Here is a 22,543-nt window from a genome sequence, read left to right on the forward strand (position 1 = left end):
TATAGGCAGAGAATAGTGTTTAAGAAGTGGCACGTAGCTTTAATTCAAGAAAAGTAGTTCACCAAAATGCAGTGGTAATACTCTAGCATTTTTGGAGAATGGTCAAGGCAGGGTTATAGCTCTAAGTATTACATTATGTATTTTCTGTTTATTTTTCTTCTCCTTTGCTTGCTCACTGAAATGCTGAAGAAATTCTTTCCTTACTCAACCCACACCTAAACAGAGACACAGCTTCAAAGAAACCATGGGCCAAAGCGCAAGAGGGAATAACTGGATGCTGCCTGAAGGATCAGGTTTTTAGGTCCCAGAGGTTAGCGAAGGCTGGAGCTGGGAAGAGGTGCTGCCAGGAAAAGCAGCACCTCCAACCCTGTGGTCTAACCAGCTTGGTCACGTGTAGGCATCCTGAATGGTGAGGAACTTAGACACTTTTTGAGTGGGGCAGGAAACCCTGCCCTCATTGAAGAATCGAGAGAGTCCCTGGAGGCTTCCCAGACCCCTATACAATTGTCAGTGTTATATTTGCATTTTAATGTTTACAACGAGCTCTTTAAATCCATCCTCTTGATTAAATTGGTCTTCAAACATAAGGGGCTTTATTAAGTGGAAAGGTAGAGACTTTTGCTGAACTGAAGAGGCTCATGATATCTTCATCGAAGTGTGTGTTGTGAAAGATTATATTAAAATAGTACCCACTTGATATTCCTACTCTCTCTATATACAGTATTTGCAGCAATTTAAGCTGTGTTTTGACTCTAGGGATCAATGACATTAGTGGCAATGTTGGCTGAAGTTGGCTATTCCATTAGAAGCAACTATCCATTACATAAATAATATAAAGAGGAAGTTTGGATCAGCAATTTCCGGAACAAATTTTTTGTCTTTTCTAATCAGAGAAATGGGATATCTCAGAGGAAAAAAACTCCTAAGTTTAAACTTTAATAATTATAAAATATTTCAAAATTGGAAGAAGACAGTTTTCCAAAAGATTAGCAGGCAGTTTTTATTTATGATGGATCTTACAGACTCAACTCAGTAGTTCTCAACCTTGGCTGACTTCAACATCCCTCAGGGAGCCTTAAAACAAGTACTCATATCTAGGCATCTCTGGGTCAGGCTCAGGTGATTCCAATGTGCATCCAACTTTAAGAATGGTGTTCTTTAAAAAGGACTTTTTGTCTGCTTTGGTTTGCAGAGTAAAAATAAAGCATGTAGTTCTATTTTTATAAGTTGTTGGTGGTGGTGTGTTCAAGTTAAGAAAAGAGAGTGAGGGTAAGTAGGTCTCAGTTATAAAAGATGCTCTGGTATAGGTTATAATGGCAAACTGATTTAAATTACTTAGGAAATCTATGTATGACAATAAAAATTTGGTTTCTAAAACCACAATATTATGACATCAACCTATTATGCATTCCAACATAACAATAAGAATCTGCTAGGCCGGGCACAGTGGCTCACGCCTGTAATCCCAGCACTTTGGGAGGCCGAGGCAGGTGGATCACGAGGTCAGGAGATTGAGACCATCCTGGCTAACACTGTGAAACCCCGTCTCTACTAAAAAATGCAAAAAATTAGCTGGGTGTGGTGGCGGGTGCCTGTAGTCCCAGCTACGTGGGAGGCTGAGGCAGGAGAATGGCGTGAGCCTGGGAGGTGGAACTTGCAGTGAGCTGAGATTGCACCACTGCACTCCAGCCTGGGTGACAGAGCGAGACTCCGTCTCAAAAAAAAAAAAAAAAAAAAAAAAGAATCTGCTAGATGACAGAACAGATCTGTTCTGGGGGTTATAGTAGCAAAGAAGGAAGACACTATCTGTATCCATGTTCCCACAGAGCTCATATTCTAGCAGAATAGTAACTATGCAACGTGTATCTTCATCACAACATTAATGCAATGCTAGGCATATTGGAGCTTTCAAAAGAAGCACAAAAAGTAAAAGTAAAAATAGAGAAAGGTATTGTTCTTGTTCCTAAAGAGTGACCAGGTTAGATGAGGAAATGACACTACCCTACTCGAGTCATCACGAACTTACGGTGTTGTACACAGCACTCCTTACATTCCTTAAGTGTCAAACTTGGGGGTAAGCAGATTAACACAAAAAAGTGTAAATAGGGCAAAAATAAATCTAGAGTACTCACAGAAGCTTGTAGAAAGGGTAGGGCCTGAATTTGTCTCGGAAGATAAGTTAGGAGTAGATAGAAAAGGAGGTGAAAGAGCCATCAGGGTGGGGAAATGGCTGCCGTGAGCCATCTAAGTGAGTTAGAATGAAAATGTTATCAGTAGGGACAGAGCAGAGAGTGTCCAATTGGAAAGGAGGCTGTGAACTCAGAAATGGTACATATTGAGGATGGATAGAGACAGTGGATGTAAAATTATACAAAGCCTGAAAAATATAGGTAGTACAATGATCCAAAAAGCTGGCAGCTGAGCTTCACAGCAGAGAGGGAAAAAAAGGAGAGAGACAGAGAAAGAGGGAGAGAGAGAGAGAGAAAGAGAGAGAGAGAGGATACAGAGAGACAGAGAAAGAGATCTTATATGGCTGAGAAAACTGATAACTGGGCAATAATATACAGAGTATAGAGAAATCTTTGGAATCTACAGGTGCTCAACTTCTGAGCCTAATTGTAGATTAAATACTGATCATGCTCTTGAAACATTTGAACTCAGTGGTAAACTGAATTTAACTGGACTGCAACTGGGCTGAAGTTAACTAAAGCCCAGATATAGTTAAAGCATGCATTAGACTGACTCAGCCCTCTACCTTAGCAACCCCATAGATGAAATGAGGTGCTTTTTATGAGGAAGGAATTACCAACTTCCGTCTATTTAAACCTTTCAAAATAAAACGTCTGGCATACAATAACAAATCACAAGACTTGCAAAGAAGTAAGACAATATGACCAAAAATTAAGAGAAAATAAAGTTATCATAGGCAAATTCACACTAACATAGATGTTAGAAAATGTAGATAAGGACTTTATCTGTGATATATTTGTTAAATTATCTTGTGAGATAATGGACAACATGCGTGAAAAGAATTGGTTAAATTCAGCAGAGAAATGGAAACTATATGACATAACCAAATTGAAATTCTAGAATTGGAAAATACAATATCAGACAGGAAGGATTTATCTAATGGCCTTTATAAAGGATTGAAAATAGCACATGGAAGGACCAGTGAGTTTAAAGATAGATTACTAGAAATTATCAAAACTAAAGCACAAAGTGAAAAGGAAGAATAAAAAAATCTTAAACTGAAGATCTAAGACCTACCTGCAGGACAATATCATGTAGTGCAATATACATGTAATTAAATTGCCAGAAAGACAGGAAAGTGAGATGGGGTAGAGGAAATATGAGAATCAATAATGACCAAGCATCTTAAAAGCAGGTAGTATAAAAACACATACTCAGGGAACAACAGTAACAACTGACTTCTCATCAAAAGCAATGGAAACCATAAGACGACAGAATAATATCTTTGAAGTGCTGAAAAAAAAAATTATTCTCAGAATTCTACTAAGCAGAGATATCCTTTGTGGATGGAGGCAACTAAAGACATTTTCAAAATGACACAAAGCTGAGAGAATTTATCTTCATCAGACCTGCACTATAAAAAGTGCTAAAGGAGTTTCTTCAGGCAGAAGGGAAATTATATCAGATTTATACAAGTTTATTGCAGGAAGAAATGCAGAGGACCTGAAATAAAATGGAGGAGAGGTCTTAGATATGGTGTGTATATGGAGAGGGAAAAGGAGGAGTGTGCAGGGGAGGGGAGGGAGGAGGAAAGGAGAGGAGGGGAGAGGAGAGGGGGAGAAGACAAAAAGGCCCAGGACACAGCAGTGACGTAAAGTGGAGAAGAAAAGGCCAAAGAGGGCAGAAAAATGGAGAAGGAAAAGAGTAGGAAGAACACTAGGAAAGTTTTATCTTAGGAACCAAGATACGTGAATATGCCAAATGCTGCTGGAAGGTTCTGGCAAGTTTGGAAGAGAGACATATCTACTGCACTAAGAGGCACAAAGGCTCTTGGGGGCCTCAGTAAAAATTTTTATTAAGAAAAAAATCAGGGCTGGGCACAGTGGCTCATGCCTGTAATCCCAGAACTTTGGGAGATTGAGGCGGGCAGATGGCTTAAGGCCAGGAGTTCAAGACCAGTCTGGCCAGCATGGCAACACCTTGTCTCTACTATGAATACAAAAATTAGCCGGGCATGGTGGCGTGTGCACCTGTAATCCCAGATACCCAGGTGGCTGAGGCATGAGAATCGTTTGAACCCCAGAGGCTGAGGTTGTAGTGAGCTGAGATTGTACCACTGCACTCCTGAGTGACAGAGCCTGAGTGACAGAGTGAGACCCTGTCTCAAAAAATTTTTTCAAAAAACGAAAAAAACAAAAAATGAGGCAGCAGAGTTCATTTTGTGTCACTCACATCAGGAAACACTGACTAGTCTGTAACTGCAGTACCTTGCAAAGGTAAGCGTGGCAGCAGTGATGTGGGGGCGGGGAGTGCAGACTGGGTAAGAAGGGACGGAGGGCAGGAACCCCCACAGGGTGCCACGCGTGTGTCCTGGGCTTGTCATGCTATGGGCTGAAACTGAAAAGTAAAATGCAGAGGGGTAGTAAAGAGAACTCAAGAAACTCCTTGGAAAAGTATCAATAAGATATCATACTTGGTTTACTCACTTGGGATAAAGAAAAGGAAGAAAAGAAAACAATAAAAGTTTCTGTTCATTTCTATCACTGGGAAAAGAAGGCCAAGTAAAAACTGGGGTTTGTGTTCGGATCTGAGGAAGAAAGGAGATGGTGACTTGAAAATTAAACCTACTGAGTTTCTAACATTTTTAGGAGGAATAAGGCACTCCCATAGACACTGGGGGTATTACTCTGTGGAGTTAATAGTCAATTAAAATGTAATACCACCAGTTTCCATTTCATCACTATAACTTTCCTTTCTGACCAATAAATTAAACTGTCCGAGTCTCAAGGTGAGGACCACAGGGATTTGTATCATTTGATCTCTCTTGAGCATTGAATAACCTCTAATGTTAATGTTGCAATATTAGTGAGTCTTAATTAAAAGTAACACACTGCACATTAACATATATGTGTATCAGCCCAGGCTATACTGCCTGAAGTTCAGTTGCCTACATCAAATGATAAGAAAGATACACTCACTTTGGGATTGAAGGCTATTATATGCTTAGGAAGTAAGCCACTCTATGCTTCAAATCCATTCATTTTATCTGACATTGCTTAAGTACATTATAATACAAGAAATTGAATAGGAAAATTTTGTTTTAACTTAAAAAAGCCAAGTTTCCCAAACGGACAGTATATTGTTACGAACTTTCTGGTTATGAGAGAAACAATGTCCAAATTTCAACTAATTTTCTTGAATGAACTTTCAGGACATTTTCATGAGGAGCTGTTGGGAATTGCTTGATTCTCTCACTCAATGTCCCTTTGACTGGGGTCTGGCAGGATGAACAACATGAGCTTTTTTCTTCTTCAGGCAATCGGTTTAGGAGCAGAATCTGTGCTTGCTGCTCTTGCCAGGTCACAGACCAGCATCCCACATCCGGCCTCAGGCTGCCAAGACACTGGGACACTGGCGGGGGCGGCATCTCCAGGCTTCTGTCTCCTTCCTGGTCCCCTGGTATATGCCCGGGGGGCTTGCGGTGCCCTTCCTGCTATGCTGGCTGTCCCCTCCTTGCTGTCTGCCTCCTTCTCTTCTAACTGCCTTATGTGCCCCCAAGGGCAGCACCACTGGCCCATCTGATAGATGGTACCAGCCTGGAGCCTCCCTTTTAGCTGAAACCGAATTACAGCTGTCCTTGCCTGCTCTGTAATTTTTTGAGATCCAGTATAATAAATATAATCAAACATCAGCCAGGATGGTTTAAAGAGAATTCATCTTTAAACTTTTCAACTCGTTTCTAATCCATTAATTTTTATTCAAGAGTAAAAATAATTTCTTTCCACCTGATTGAGACTTTTGTTCTTAACAAGGAGAGAAGACAGCAGTCCACACATAGAAGGGAATACAATGTAAAAACATTATCCTGCAAACGTCTATTTTCTATTTTTATATACTCAAGATTTGGTTGTGGTATTTGAGGAGAGCCATTTCATTTCTCATGCATCCTCTTCTCTAAAGCTTTTCTTTGGAAACTGTCTGGCCAGGCATAAAATAAACACCTAAACAGTGCAAATAAAGTTAGGTCGGCTCTCCCTCTCTTGCTTTCTTTCTTTGAGGTCTCTAAGCCTTTGGGCAGAAGTCCTGAGTTTGAATCAACTGGAAATGTTTCAGTTTTGCCTTTTTCCCCACATGGAGTATTTCCAAGGGACAAATCATTAATTGTTATTTGATAAAATAATGATTGGCTCTTCAATTTATTTATAACTTCCCTTTTAAGGAATTCTTATCTTCCCGACCCAGCTGCCAAAATTCCCCAAAAGGTGTCCCAAGTTAATTAACAAAGAACCCATGGCTTCACCGCAAAGGGAGGCAGCATTCATGAAATTAGGTTCTGGAGATGGGAGCTGTAACACAGGCAACTAATCTGAAGATACAAAGTTCCAGCCAAGGTACAGAGCTTGCCTTCTGTCTAAAATGTGGCTTGTGAAATCAAGTTATTAAAATGAACCAGCAGAGAGTGCTCCAACAAATCACCTTGTCTAAGAAATAAGGTTTCTTTTTAAAATACTAATTGAAATTGCAAGTGTTCTAATAAAAATGACATCTGTCTGGGTCTGAAGAAACATATTTTGAAAAGCAGAGAAGATATGTCTCTAAAATTTCCTCATATCTATGTAATAAAGTGAACTTCCATATTTCCAGTACTAAAAACAGCATGTTGCCTTCCTGGGTTGCACTGGAGTTTCCATAGCCATGTATCTTTCCCTGGATGGAGGTGGGATTCGTCAGGGTCAAGAACACAAGTAAAGAAGGTGCCTACGGTGCCATGTGATCAGTGACCCTCAAGAGGTCTGTTCCCCAGAATGGAGCACCCATATCCCAGAGTGTTTTGTCACGTGCCAGCCATTAGCATGAGACGCAAAAATAATAAAACACACGGGTATCTATTTTAACTGATAGGACTCTAAATGTTTCTTAGAGCCCTCTGTTTTTCAGTTTCACCAGCGGACAATGGGGGCGCAATGTGATACTCTGAGCACGGAGAGGATACCGACTCAGGTGCGTTTCAATCCTAGACTGTGGAATTCAGACCGACTTTGAGGAATGATGTCCTGAGTATCATTTGTAACCATTCGTCGTGGAAGTGGAGACATAGCTGTGGGGATCTGTTCATTCCCCAGTTCACACTGTCATCATCAAGGGTTTGTATCTCTGTTTTTTTGTTTTTTGTTTTTTCATCAAGGGTTTGTATCTCAAAGCTTCTATGAAGAGCAGTATTTCCAGGTTTAGAATTCCCAGATTCCGTTATAAAGCTTTATATGGAACATTCAGGATGGTATTGATATAAGGAAGATTTTCCCTGTTCTCCACCCCTCACTCCAGTTCTCCAAAGGAAAAAACATTTCTCATTAAGTAAAGACCTGGCATGGAGGAAGGAGTATTGTAATTCTATGGGCATCACCATTTTCTTTATTCAGTCTTTATTTTCACTCAAAGACGGAACATTTTTATGTCGTCCTTTAAATATCACCAGGAATCTTTGTCCAGAAACAGTCTGTACAATGTGCAGATCAAATATTTTATTTGAATATTTAAAACATTGTGGCAAGTAAAGGAAGCTTGAAAGCATGGCCCTAATTCCCCCTGCCCACCCCCCACCTCCTTAACCCCCAGAATGAACGAAAAGGATGATCCAAAGATCCATGTGGGGAAAGGAATAGCAGTGATTTTTACTACTTAAAAAATAATAAACTCCCAGGCAAGAAACTACCCTTCTTTTGTTCCTGATTTCGTTCACATGGGAAAACATGAGTTGTGTAGTGCTCGCTACACAGGGGGGCGCTGTGTAGTGCCCTTCCCTTCCATTTCTCTTGGTGGATGCCTGTGTTTGAGAAGCAGCAGATTCCCCCTAGGAAATGGCCCTATTCTGACCCCAGAGAAAGTCAGATCCTGTCTTGTGCTCCTTTCGAGGTTGGAATGGGGAGAGAAGGCATTGGCTGGACAGAAGCTCAGCTAGTTGGTAAAGTGAAAAGAAAGCCCAATGTGAAAAGTGGATTATAGAATAGGAACATATGGGGGCATCAGTCAAAGGAAGATTCTTACACATCCTCCCCAATGTGGTGAAGCAGCCATCCAAATGGGAGCAGAATGTAGGGAAACAGTCCTGCAAAGCACAGAAGGATGAGGCCAAAGGATGATGGCAAACTGGGAAAGGGCCAGGCTCACGACACAGAGGATAGGTCCTTCTCTTCAGCCTCAGGAGGATGCAGGGAGCTGGGAGGATGCTGGCAGCATCCCAACCCTGGCTTGCCTGCTGGAAACTGTGGCAAGTCGCCACCACCCAGGGCAGCCAGGGGAGGGGCTCTGTGAGCTCCGCCAGTACCTGCAGGGATACGGTGGCCCCGCCAACAGGAACCTTTGGCAGTGATTGAATCACACTCAGAAAGCATTACTATTTCCTTTCCAATCTCAAGCCTCTTCCACAGTGGCAGCAGAATGAGTTTGATTAGAGTCTGGATTTGAGAGGGCATCTAAGCTGTATTTCTTTCCTCTGTTCTCTGGACACCATAGAAAGAGACAGACACAGGCATTCCCCTACCCCTTCCTCTCTCTATTTGGATTCCCCAAACCTCCTCCAGATCTGCTCTTTGAATAAATACGCTGTGTTATTTATCCACCAGTTAATTAATTCAGCAACTACATACCGAGTGCTTGTTATGAGCATAGCAAAGTGCTAGACACTGTCAGACATAAAAATAAATACATCACCTGATGCCTCCTTATTATTTCATTTGGGAAAGACATACGCAAACACAAAAAATGTAAGAGACAATGTGAGGGTAAAATTACACAATGGAAATCTAAAATAAGTGAGAAGGTTTCTTATCAAATAGGTGCTGCCCACTTCAGCTCTGGGTGCAGGGAGTAGCCTTTATCAGGAAAGGCCACTGCAAGGGGGGCTTTGAATGGTGGTGGCAGGTAGTAAATGCAAGCTCATGTATGCTTTAAATGTTTGGTTTCTTAGAGTTTGCTTGTTGGCAGAGAGGATGGGATCTGCCTAAAATAAATGTCTGCCATCTACATCAGGAACTGTCCATGTGCTGAAATGGGTGGCATTTTGCAAAACTTTCTGTTGAAGCAATACAATATTGTTTGCTCTTTTCGCTGATACTAATTATTACCATTCCTTTTTTAAACCTTCCATACTCAGAAGGATAATTAACATTTTTTGAAGGTTGCAAAGAAATGTATGGATGTGCATTAACCTCGGCTACTATTCCATGCCAGTAGGAAGAACACAAAGATCTATCTATAGCATACTTATTGCTGTTTCCCAGAGACATACACATAAGTATGGAAACAACCCAAATGGAAAGCCAAGGGAGAGGCAAAGCGTGTTCCATTCTGCTAGTGCTACTGTATGATTCTCATTAGACCTCACGGGATAGCGTGATTATTGTTCAATAGCCTATTTAGAGTTTCCCCGATAATAGAATCTAAGAAAGATGAACGATCCCTTAGTTGCAATTGTGGTAGCCTGCTTCCCCCAACCTCTAATTAAAAGAATGATCTAAGAAGAATTCTATTTTAAACTGAAAATCCAGAACCAATGATGGAAAAGAACGGGATTCTTTCTGAAATCCTGAGTGTCTGCATGCATCTAGTAAATTCATGGAGAAAACAAACTGGCTGTTTGATTCTTGGCTTTTTAAATAGAAACCCCCCCTTTTTAAATTAATGTTTTATTTAACTTCCTTAATGTTTTGCTGACTTGGAGGTCATTTTAAGATGCTGACAAGCAGGAAATATTTGGTTCAGTCATTTTTTTTCTGGCAAATATTTATTAAGTCACTACTATGGATTGGGCATTTTTCTAGGTACATGGGATATGCCAGCAAGGAAATAAGAGAACTCTCTGCTCTTAACAGGCTGACCTTACAGTGGGGAAAGATGGAAAAAAAAAACAAGATGAATAAGTAATACATTATATATTAGAAGGTAATTGGGGCTGTGGAGAAAATTAAGCAGGGAAAGGAGCTGAGGGTAAGATTTTAAGTATGGTGGCCTGAAAAGCTTCTCTGGGAAAGACGTGAGTGAGGTGAGGACTGAGCTGCATGAACGCCAAGAGGAAGAGACTCCAGGAAGCAGCAAGTTCAAATTCCTTGAGGCAGGATCTCTGAGCATGTAATACAGGAATCACAGTCAACCAGTGGCTGCAGAAAATTTATTAATTTCGAGAGGACTAGGTGGGGTTGGAGAGGTCATAGGGAGCTTCCACATTTGCCCTGCAAAGACTTGATTTTACACTGAGATGAGGAGGGTTTGGTGTGAAGGGGTGACGTGCTCTGACTAAGGTTTCAACAGGATAACTCTGGTTGCCACTGTGATAGGACACCATCTAAGGTGAAGGAAGCATAGGGAGACTAGGTAAGGGGGCACTCAGGAATAAGCCAGGAGAGGGATGATGGGAGTTTTGGACCAGAGAGAAAGCAATGAAGATGAAGGGAAGTGTTAAAGTCTGGGAAAATTCAGAAGGACAACCAGATTTGTTGATAGATTAGGTATGAGGTGGACTGCATATGAGTCAAAGAGGATGCCAAGGTGTCTGCCCCGGGTCCCTGCAAGAATAACTGGTCATTTTCTGGGGGAATACTGTGGAAGGGTCAGGTCTGGGAGAGACCTTGGTTGTGGACATGCTATATTTGAGACACTCATAAGACATCCAGTGGAGAGGATGAGCAGACAGGTGGACACAGGATCTGAGGTTCATGCTGGAGATACCTGTTTGGAGTCACCAGAATACAGATGATCTTCAATGCCATGAAACCATATGATGTCACCCTAGCCTTCTGTGAGAGGTGATAGAGAGGGGAGGAGGTCCAGGATTAACCTTTCATTGTTCTTCATTCAAAGTCACTGCAGCTTTCTTCTGTGTATAAAGTTCTGTATAGCATTTTCCTACAAAAACCACTTGGGTACATATTTACAGTAAAATAGTTAGCAAAAGTTGCATTTCCTCTCTCTTACATACAATCCAATGTTGTTCTTGTTAAATTCTGCTATTCTCAGTCAAGAAAAAAAAAATATTGATTTCATGAAGCCTGTGATTTAGATATTTTCCCTTCTACTTTTAAATGACTGGCTCCATTTCCCATCTAGTGACATTTGATAGTAAAGGTTTAGTTGAACACGGGCAGTATAGCGGTCTAAATATTCCTGTCTCAGAGAAGACTAGACAGCTGACTTTTGAGAAAGAAGAGATGCCTAGGAGCTGGCAAACCATCAATAGTTCACTGTTTTGTTATATTTTAATCCACCAAAAAAAAAAAAACAAACACACAATACCAAGTAGTTAGTGTCCAGGCAGTAGACTGATCAGCTATTGATTTTTTTCTCCATTTTTTAGAGAAGGCATAGGATTTTATTGGGAATCCCAGTGCTGTCCTGTCTGAAACAACTGTGCAACACAGAAAAAAAGAGTATATGGGAAGAGTATTTTGACCTCTGGAGCTAATGACCTACTTTAGATATACCAGATCTACACAATCCACAGATAACCCTTAAATTAAATGCAAACTAAGTGTAAATAGCAAGTTGCAAGCTTATTTCCTGCTGTATAATGTATTACAAGTATGGTGAATCTGTTAGACACAGATTTGCAGCCTGGCCTTGCAGTGAATAAATAAATGGCTGAAGACCTGCAAATACTATGGTTTTTCTTGGAGGATATGATGGCTATTGTGAAATGGCAGGAGAAAAAGTGGTGCTTCCCAGGTCATAAAAGGCTTAATATACCACTATCTGTAATTTGGATAGGGGAAAAAGAACCACGTAACTGTAAAAACATTTTGTCTGCAATTTGGAGCCACACTGGGTCTTCCAGTTGCCCCAGGAATGGAATCTTGAGCTCTTTGCCTATTGTCACCTAATTTCTCCCAGTTCCCAAGATCACCTGCACCCTTGCCACGGGGGTTGGTCCAGCTCCCTTCTGCTGAGCCTCTGGATGCTACCTACTGACTTCTGTTCCCTGCATTAAGGCTGCCAGATTTCATGCTGTCATTGGACTAGTGACCCTACAGAAATGATATCCTTAACACCAGATGCCTACCAGCCAGAACAATGGCCTGTGGGGACTGTGCCATCCTATGAGAGGTTTCAGTAGATTCATCTTTCTCCAGGAGATCAATCAGCCTTGGCCTTGGCACCTTCCCACCTACAGAGGGAGGCATCAGAAGGCCTCTCTGACCTTGGCTCCCACCACTCACCCTACCAGGTATACAAGGTCCCTTGAAGGCCTGGAGCCCACTGGCCTGCTCCAAGTTCTCTCTCCAGGGCCTTTTGCCTGGATTCTTTTCCCCCCAAATACCTGCATGGCTTTCTGTCTCACCTCCTTTGAGTCTCTAGTGTTACTTTCCCAACCACCCCTATCTTGACCTCCCATTGAAAATCACAACCCTAAACTGGATATCCACATATAGAAGAATGAAACTAGACTCTTACATGCAAAAATCAACTAAAAATGGATTCAAGACTTAAACGTAAGACCTAAACTATAAAAATTCTAGGAGAAAACATAGGGGAAAACCTATATGACACTGGTCTGGGCAATAATGTTTTTGGATTTGACTCCAAAAGCTCATGCAACAAAATAAAAGATAGACAAATGGGATTACATCAAACTAAAAAGCTTCTGCACAGAAAAAAAAAATAATGGAATGAAGAGATAACCTACAGATTGGGAGAAAATATTATTAGTAACCAAAAATATAATTATGTGTTAATATAAAAAATATATAAAGAATTCAAACAATTCAACAGCAAGAAAACAAATAACCTGATTAAAAAATGGGCAAAGGATATGAATGGACATTACTTAAAAGAAGAAATACAAATGCCTAGCAGATACATGAAGAAACGTTCAATATCACTAAGCAATGCAAATTCAAACCACAATAAGCGATCACCTCACACCTATCAGAACACTTATTATTAAAAAGATAAAAGATAACGAGTGTTGGTGAGGATGCAGAGAAAGAGAAAGCCTTGTACTTTATTAGCGGGAATGTAAATTAGTACAGCCATTAGTGTACTGATTAGAAAAACTGCATATAGGTTCTACAAAAAGCTAAATACAGAATTACTGTATGATCCAGTAATCCCACTTCTGGGTATATATCCAGAGGATCTGGTATCAGTATGTCACAGAACCATTTATAGCTCTCATGTTCATTGCAGCATTATTCACAATAGTTAATGTATAGAAGCAATCTAAGTGTCCATCAATGGATAAATGAATAAATAAAATATGGTATAGGTAAACAAAGGAATACTACTCAGCCATAGAAAGGAAGGGAATCCTGTCCTTTACAACAACATGGATGAACCTGGAGGACATTATGATCAGTGAAATGAGCCACTTACATATGTACACATACCACATGATCTCACTTACATGTAGAATCTAAAACAAATGAGTTTATAGAAGCATAGGCTGGGTGCTGATGGCTCATGCCTGTAATTCCAGCACTTTGGGAGGCTGAAGTGGGTGGATTACCTGAGGTCAGGAGTTTGAGACCATCCTGGCCAACATGGTGAGACCCCGCCTCTACTAAAAAATACACAAATTAGTTGGGCATGGTGGCACGTGCCTGTAGTCCCACCTACTCGAGAGGCTGAGGCAGGACAATTGTTTGAACTTGGGAGGCAGAGGTTGCAGTAAGTCAAGATTATGACACTGCACTCCAGCCTGAGCAACACATGAGACCCCGTCACACACACACACACACACACGCTTTGTAGAAGCAGAGAGTAGAATGGTGGTTATGAGAGACTGAAGGTAAGAGGAATGGGGACTTGTTGGTGGAAGGGTGCAAAGTTTCACTTAAGAGGAACACATTTTTTGAGATTTATTATGCAACAAGGTGACTACAGTTAATAATAATGTATTTTATATTTCAAAATTGCTAAGAGTAAATTTTCAAATGTTCTCACCAAAGAAAAGATAATTATTTGAAGAGATGAATATGTTAATCAGCTTGATCTAATCAGTTCACATTGTATGCATTCAGGTTGAGGACCCCTTATCCAAAAATGCTTAGGACCAGAAGTGTTTTCGGATTTTAGATGTTTTCGGATTTGGGAATATTTGCAGAATACATACCAGTTAAGAATACCGGTTGAGCATCCCTAATTTACAAATTCAAAATTGGAAATGCTCATTGGAGCATCATGTTAGCACTCAAAAAATTACGGATTCTGCAGCATTTCAGGATTTTGGACTTCTGGATTAGGGACCCTCAACCTGTATATCATAACACCACTTTGTGGCCCATGAATGTCTATGATTATAACTTACTGGTTTACCATTAAAGAAACACAATCCTTATGCTAAGTGAAAAAAGTCAGACACAAAGGTCATATGTTCTATGATTCCATTTATACCAAATACCCAGAATAGGAAAATCCATAGACAGAGAGCAGATTGACGGTTGCCAGGGGCTGGAAAAGGGGGATGGAGAGTGATTGCTAATGGGTACAGTGTTTGCCTTTGGGGTGATGAAAATGTTTTGAAACTTGATACAGGTGGTGATTGTACAACATTATGAATATACTAAATGCCACTAAAATGGTAGACTTTAAAGTGGTCAATTTTATGTTATGTGAATATCTCAATTAAAAAGAAATTTGCAATCTCACTAATTACCCTTCACTCAGCTCCATTTTGTGATTCATTTGTTTAGTTTGCTTCTTGAACATCTCCTTCTCTTGAATGTAAATTCCACAAGGGCAGGGCTTTCTGTTTTGCTTATTGATTTAATCTCTGGGCCTAGAACAGGCCTGGAACAAAGCAGGCCATGAGTTTTGCTGAATAGACAGGTGAATGTATTACCTTTTTGTGCCTTGTTAATAAAAGATCCTCTGTGTTTCTTGAATACCAATTAAAGGGAGATAATTTCTTAAAAGAATAAAATTAAAGGGCTAGTATGGTCTCATCCAAAATAAATTTAAAATAGACAGGGGAAGAAAAGTAATCCTATCAGAATTCCTCAGTTCACTGCATGGGAAACAAACAAACAGCCTGTCAGACATTCAGAGGATTGAGACAACGGTATCAAGTGCCGAGCATTGAGGTCCTTTTTAATTTGCAAGGATTAGAAATGTCAACAAGCATCACATTTTCCTCTAAATTCTAAAAGATCAATCAGTGCAGTGGATTTAAACTAGAAGGACAGCAGAAAAAATGAGGCTGCTAAAAAATGCACGGCTTCTGTGTAAGCATAGGCTGTGCATACGGGTTCAACCACACCTACCCCTAGAGAAAATATTTTCATTTAACACCTGAGACACTGTGAATCAGGGAGAACATACCGATGAGCTCCTTATTTCTGACGTCCAAGGCCATGTTCCGCAGCGCAGTGGCCACTGCGCACACCACGCGGTCATTGTCTATTCGGAGCAGCTCCACGAGGATGGGCAGGCCTTTCTCTTTTCGAACAGCAGCTCGGATATATACTGACCACTGCAAAAACAGGGAAGGCGAAGGGCATTAGAAACAGGAAGACGACTCTGCATGCAAATAGTACATTTGCGTTTTCAGACGGCTGCTTACAGGAGCCAAAAAGGCTGAATTACCAAGACCTAGTTGTAGAATGGGTTGAATATGTTAGACATGCATTTAAACTTTTTAACTGTATTTTTTGCCTTCAACTTGGGGACAAAGGTTTCAGGGTTAATCAGTGAACCACACTAGGTTTCTTTTGTGACACTGTTTTCAGTACTTGAAGTTGAAAGCCATTTGCGTGATGTGTATACTTGATGCTTCAAGATACAGAGGTTTGGGACAAGCGGATGTGGCCAGTGACATTAAGAGAAATAAAACAAGAACCCTGAAAAAGTAGAAAATGAGAATGGGTTGTGTGGGAGTGATTTCTCAAGACAGCTTTGAATTTGGAGATGGGGCACACAGGTGAGTTGCTGAACGTGCTGTCAGTAACTCGTTTGCTGAAGAATAAAGAGTCAACTAGTCAGAAATAGGCAGGGGTGGACAAATGTAAATATGACATTGAAAAGCAAGAGTGCACATGGTAAAATGTTTTTTAAAAAACATTAAGGTCCAACTGTATAATGTTCAGGGCCATAATTCAATGTCTTCTTTACAAAGTAGGACATGAAATTTGTTTTGGGTTGGTGGTCGTTGGCCTTAATGGAACACAGGTAATGCATCATATTAAAATGTCCTTGCAATATCTGGATGATAAAGCATTCCGATTCACTTAACAGAATGCATGCCCAGATTTTCAGACATTTGTATGTATGATGTATACTCTTCTACAGTGTCCTGGAGAAGAGAGTACAATATAAAAATTCACAAATGTAAGGGTTTTACCTGTTGCAATTTCATTTTGATTTAAGAAAATTACATTCACGCAATGAGGCTGTGGATTCTGTGGTAGGGTCCTCCTGGGGACCAGTCCTTTCCCACCCAGTCCCCCCACCAGGCCACCTCCACCCCCCTTCCCCCATGGGGGCAGGCACCCCAGAGCTGGCTCTCACCTGTGGCAGGCAGGGAGCCCCCTCTGGCAGTGAACGTAGGGCATATGCCATGCCTGCCACATCCTCAGCCCAGCCCTGCATGAAATATGAGATCAAAAAAACAACTTCATCCTGTCCTACATAGAAATCACATTCACACAGTTTCTTATCACCATCAACTCACACTGTATGCTTTTGTCTCACCCCTACTTTGTACCTCAAGCTCTAGGAAGCCTCGAGGGGGTAGGGGAGCAGGTAAAGCTCACTAAAGTATCTCTTGGCTGCAGTGAGATATTTGACAGCTCCACTCTCAGGAAGCAAAGAAGTGGAAGGTCAGGAAGTGTCAGACATGACAAAACATTGAGGTTTGCAAACTGCTTCTTGGGATGTGGGAATCTGGAACTGACATCCCTTCCCTGGGAGGAAGCCCTTTCTCCTGGCACAATGCCAATTTCCATCAATGCATTTAACCGCCATGCTGAAACATGACTTCCTCTGGACACATCTGCCTCCCCTACTCCTTGTGCCCTGCTGAGTCTCCAGTCCCCAGCTTGGAAAAGCCTGGAAATCTGAGCTTATGCAGCCCACTTAATCCTGGGATCTTCCCTAAAACTAAGGAGAGAAGCTAGAAAAAGGAAGAGAATGCAAATCAGGGTGTGGGGTCAACGATGACATATTGCAAAAGGAACATCAACAATAACTTGCAACATCGGGGAGATATTCTTGACCTTCTGGGAGATGGCAGGGGTATTCCTGGCAATTTAGGCAGGCTGATGCATGTGCCCTCAGCCTGGTGGGGAAGAGATGAACTGGGGAAGATGAGTTCATCTCTTCCACCATACCACTTCTTTGCAGGCCCCATGCGACTGGCTTATATGTTTGAGATCTCTTCTAATTCTTGAAACTCCAGGGAGGTCAGCATTTTTATTTTATACAGGGGGAAATTTAGGCACAAAGATATTCAATAACCTGCCCACAGCAGTCACCTGTGCCCCTGACTCTGGGTCTTGTTACTTCTTATCTGTCTTTTTTTATACTGCTGACATTATACCCCTCTACCATCATCTCATCCCCTCTCCTTTAATCCTCCATGCTCAGTCTCCCAGACATGACCTAGCCTTTCCCTCCATCCTTTCAGACACAGACAGAGGAGAACCTGGCCATATCTGAAATGAGCCAAGAATAAATGGACATAACTTTGTCCTTCTTAGAAGTCCAGCTACCAGCTACACCCCCCAATGTTGGATGAAAAGGTGATTTGGTATTTGGAGAACAATGGGAATCCTTCAGCTTTGCTGGGAATTGATTTGAGAGCAACAGCAACAAAAAAAAGCTACTTAGGACCAAAAATGTGGATGATATAGAAACACATTTTTGATACGAGAAACTGGTGAGCAGTGATGTGTTTTCCCTGAGAGAGAGAGGATAACCAGACAATAGATTTGATATTTTTATTATTGAAGCATAGAAAATAGCTTTCATTTTGAAAGGTTAGTTATGTGTATGTTTGTGTGTGTATAGAAGATTTCCAATGTTATCACAGTAAATGAGACCAATTTGCCCAAATTTAGTAGGTCCAATACAAGAAGTCATGTCTAATTGGAATTTCACGCTTGTGTCAGGAAAGGATCCCTTCTCCTTGCAGGTGATGGAACACAGCTTTTGCTCTCCTCTTCCTGGGGAGAGGCTCAGGCCATTATTTGACCCAAAGAAGTGTTGTCAGCATGGGACAGAGAAGCAGCAAACATGTATTGTCTAAGGTTAGAGGGCACAGATCCAAGTAAAAGATGGAATATATTTGAAAGAGAATTGGAACAGGGAGAAAATAATTTGCCCTCTCCCTAGTCAATACAGAGCTTCCATGCTGGGGAAAGAAAGGATGCAGTTTGGAGAGGAAGCAAGAGGTGCGGCAGCACTGTGGGGGCTGCCAGCTGATCCCTGGAGTCCTCCTGGACAAGCCCCCCTCCATGGATAATGGGGACTGAGGATGACACTCCCCTTGAAGATGGGAGAATGGAAAGTTCACAGCTCGGCTGCCCTTCTTGGATGACAGCAGTGGCTGAGCAAGACTCAGTGAAGTCTCCTGTACCATCCCAGAATGGTGGCCACAGGGCAGGAACAGTGACATGGCTTGCTGGGCTGGGGAGGGCTGGGAGGATTCGTGTAGCCTCGGTGTGGCAAGGGGTAGCCGCTGAGGGTAGTCTTGAGTGAGTGGGGTGTGTAGGTTAGCTGAGGAGGAGAAACGAAGGACCTAAGGCTGCAGAGGGGTTACTTGGCCAGAAGGGAGGAGACCCATCCGTGGAGCACATGGTGAGAGCAGACAGTGCCTCTCTGGATTAAGGAGAGGAGGTGGTTGCATCTCAGGGGAGCTCGAAGGGATGGAGGCAGGTGTGGGCCAAGAGAGGACCCTGGACCGGAGATGGTCCAATCACCAATCACCATGTCCATGTGTGTCCTGGAGAAGAGGCCACATAGAACAGAGTCGATTCCACACTGAGAAATAGACACCACACCCCCATCCTCTGAGTGGGACTATACCTGTAAGACCCACAAGTTTAGCATCAACTGCAGGGGCAGGAGAGGATGAAGGTGAGGAATGTAAAATGTGGCCACGCTTGAAGCCTGACGGGACTGGGAAACAGCTGAATTTGACTAGGTTTGCCTAGAAATGCTGAGATTCACATTTCTTTCCGTTCTATTTGCTGGCATCAGGCAAATGAGGGCTCAGAGATGAATCTGAAGTGAACTAATAAAGATACTTGCACACAAGTTTGTGTCCCATGAAATTCCTAGTTGTATATATTGAGAATTTGGTAACAAGGAGAAGTCAATAACTTTTAACCCTTTAAGGCCAGGCTGTCTCATTCTAATGTGGATTTCCAGGGATTTGACTTTTACAAATCCCAGCCCAGCTATAAATACAATTGATGGTCATAATTTTTCCAAAAAGTTCCCCCTTGCTGAAACTGAGGTGATTCTGTGAAGGCCGATTTGTTCCTGAAAGGAGATTAATACTATAAGTTAACTAGTTTTCCTCATTGAAATCCTAATAATTTGCTAAATTACAATGACAGTGTTTTCCTTTAAGTACTAAATATTCTCTTCTGAGGCTGAACCCATTCTGAGGCTGAACCCATTATAGTGCTAAAATGCTGAATTTGTTGAGTAATTCTCTATATTCTAAAAGTACTCTTGTGTTAGAAGTATAGTCTGCAATTAAATGATTTTCAGTTAAATGATCATTTGTCCATTAACTTTCTTTTTCAAATTAGCCATTTCCTCAGTTTTTCTTTTAACGAGGTAAAGTCAAATTTTAAAACCAAACTATTCCAATGAAAAATACATACAATGAATTTGGCACAAATGGCATGCGATTCCTAAATTTGTTTCTGAATTTATTTACAATACCAGGGTGTCTCATTCCCAGGACAAGAGGGTAAGAAACACCTCCTGCACTGAAAAGCTTATTTAGTTAGTCTTATTTTTACCAGTAGTTTACTATAAAAACAATGCACAAAATATTAGGAAACAGCATGGCTTTTGCTGTATGCCCCAGATCATTCTCTCTAGAATGGATTATTATTTGAATTACCAGATTCTCCCAGCTGGAAAAGAACTGTGCTTGGTTCCTGCTCTAGGATTTATGAAATAATGGGGTGGTATTAGCACAAGGTCCTTCAAATGATGGGGTTACTCTGCAATGGTTACAGAAATCAGGTGTTGGCTCTTCACATCCAGAGTTATGTATTTACATATCTTTGTTTTCAAAATTTCAAAATCTATTTTGAAAACTAGTATCTCTAGTCAAGATGACTAGTGAAGAATTCCATTCTGTTAGTAAAGAAATAAATCAATTTAATAAACACAAATTTTGGTTAAGGCAATGGCAACTATTGCATGTTTAGTGTTTTTTGTTGTTGTTTCTTTGTCTGAATTTTAAAAATGTAAGTCAAGTTAGGGCAAAGGCTGAATTTTAGCCCATGTGTTTATGCAATGCTCAAAATACTAATGTATGGGCAAGATAATTTCCTGGGGGTGAAAAACATTTAGATGTGCTTTTGTAGTAAGAATAAACAAAGAAGGTTAAGTTCAAGTAAAAGTGACTCAGAGGAAGCATTCACTGAAGAGATTGGAAGAAGCATACTCATTCCCCAACTCTCAAGCTATCTCAAGGATTAGTAATTTTCAATTAACAAATTTCTTTAAAAAAGGAAACTTCCTGAATATGGAAAGGTTTGTTTTTTGTTTGTTTTACTGTGAATGTAATCAAATATTAGAGATGTCATCCTTGTGTGCAACCGGTATCTAGAAATGCCTTCTGGGGAACTAAATACAACCCTGTTAAATGATAGACAGTGCATGGTATGAGACTCATGCTGCCTCAGATCTTATTCTGAGACCCCTGTGTGTTCCTTAGTAACAGTGATGCATGAATACACCACTGAGAAGGGGAAACTGACCACAGTGGAGGCCCAAAATGAAACTGCTCACACTGCTACCCTCTAAACAAGAGTGGTGGTTGAGAGGTGCAGGCTCTGAGCCACTACATTCACAGACATGGAAGATTTGGTGATATTTTTATCCAATTTAGGAAAATAAAATTAATTCAGTTGTTTCTTGTACTAAGTTAATACGCACTAAGTCACAAAACTTTTCCTCTACATATCCTTTTTTTTTTTTCTCTTTAAACATAGTGCCTCATGGGTGGAAGCGATCTGGACTTCATGTTTTTCTTTTGGAATCAGAAAACATGCCATTTTTGGAATATTAAGCAATTTCTTTCTTTTGGTTATGGGGAGGGAGAAATCTGAAATTTATCTTTAGGGCACAGTTTGGAGGGGCCCTGTTGATAAGCCCTTTCAGTCTTGCAACTATAAGGCAAAGTTTTTGCTGAAGTCTTAGGTAGTAAGTTAACTACAGTGCAATTACTTTTTTACTAAGATAGGGTGTTTTATTTTCTAATAGTCTAGTATAAATCAAATGTATTAGCAAATTATTTAGAAGACAGAATCTTATTTTTCTTGGATCTGGATTTAGATGACCTTACTGCAAATTATTATTGATTGTTGGTAGGGGATGAGTTTATGAAGACATTTGTGTACTAGAGGCTAGGAGCTGAGCCCAGCCTAGGAGAAGGGACATAGAGCTGTGATCTTGACTTTCATAAGAGAACATATGTTGTCATGAACTTGTGTTTTTGCTGCTGTTGTTTTTGCTTCCTGCTGGTGGATAGTGATGAAAACAGCAGTCTTCTAAGTCACACATTGAAGAGGGCAGAATAGCTGTCAGCCTGGGTGAATTAATTCATGGAGGGGAACTTCTGCCCTAACCTGCTCTTAACTGTGACATCAGGAGAGAATAACTTATCTCGCTTGGGTATTTGCATATGTGGGGGTCTCTTTGTTATAGCAGTTAGCACTCTCCTAAATAATACTATGCTAGTGTACTAAAGTAAACTCTCAATCTTGGAATCCTAGCCCTAAGGCTTTAGCAAGCAATGCTGGACGTGTGCTTCCTCACCTCCGCCACTTCGTTGTAAAAATAACCTCATGGATGGCCCTGTGCCGGCACATACTGCTATAGCTGCATCTGAAATGGATTTTGTAGACGCTTTGTTTACATGTTTACCATATTGTAAGGGAAGAGACCGAGTCATATTTATCTATTTATCTCAATTGTCTTGTCTTTTTTGGCTCACAGTTGGAGATTTTAAAATGTGTAATTGATGAAAAAAGATGTCAGGTTGATTTACAGCATCAAGTCTGATGATTTAGCAACAGCATTCTGCACGGAGCGGAACTATGCAAAAAGGATCAAAGCCACTGAAATTACTAACGGGGCCAAAAAATTCTAACCACTTCCACAAAACTACCGCTAG

General features: G+C 40.9%; 1 protein-coding gene across 7 annotated transcripts in view; it reads right to left on the bottom strand.

Moving 5' to 3' along the window:
- CTNND2 (catenin delta 2) overlaps positions 1–22,543 on the bottom strand; it is a 938,008-nt gene that overhangs the window by 94,894 nt on the left and 820,571 nt on the right. For 5 of the 7 annotated variants that reach the window (XM_012501684.2, XM_030813911.1, XM_030813913.1 and 2 more), the window contains 2 exons: positions 16,687–16,761; positions 15,502–15,652 (listed from right to left, as the gene is read on the bottom strand). In XM_012501684.2, coding sequence (XP_012357138.1) covers positions 15,502–15,652; positions 16,687–16,761 — 226 coding nt within the window. The remainder of the gene's footprint in view (positions 1–15,501; positions 15,653–16,686; positions 16,762–22,543) is intronic. The other 2 variants (XM_003263165.3, XM_012501685.2) reach the window with 1 other exon arrangement.

The sequence above is a fragment of the Nomascus leucogenys genome, chromosome 6, assembly GCF_006542625.1.
Source record: "Nomascus leucogenys isolate Asia chromosome 6, Asia_NLE_v1, whole genome shotgun sequence".
Taxonomy (NCBI): Eukaryota; Metazoa; Chordata; class Mammalia; order Primates; family Hylobatidae; genus Nomascus; species Nomascus leucogenys.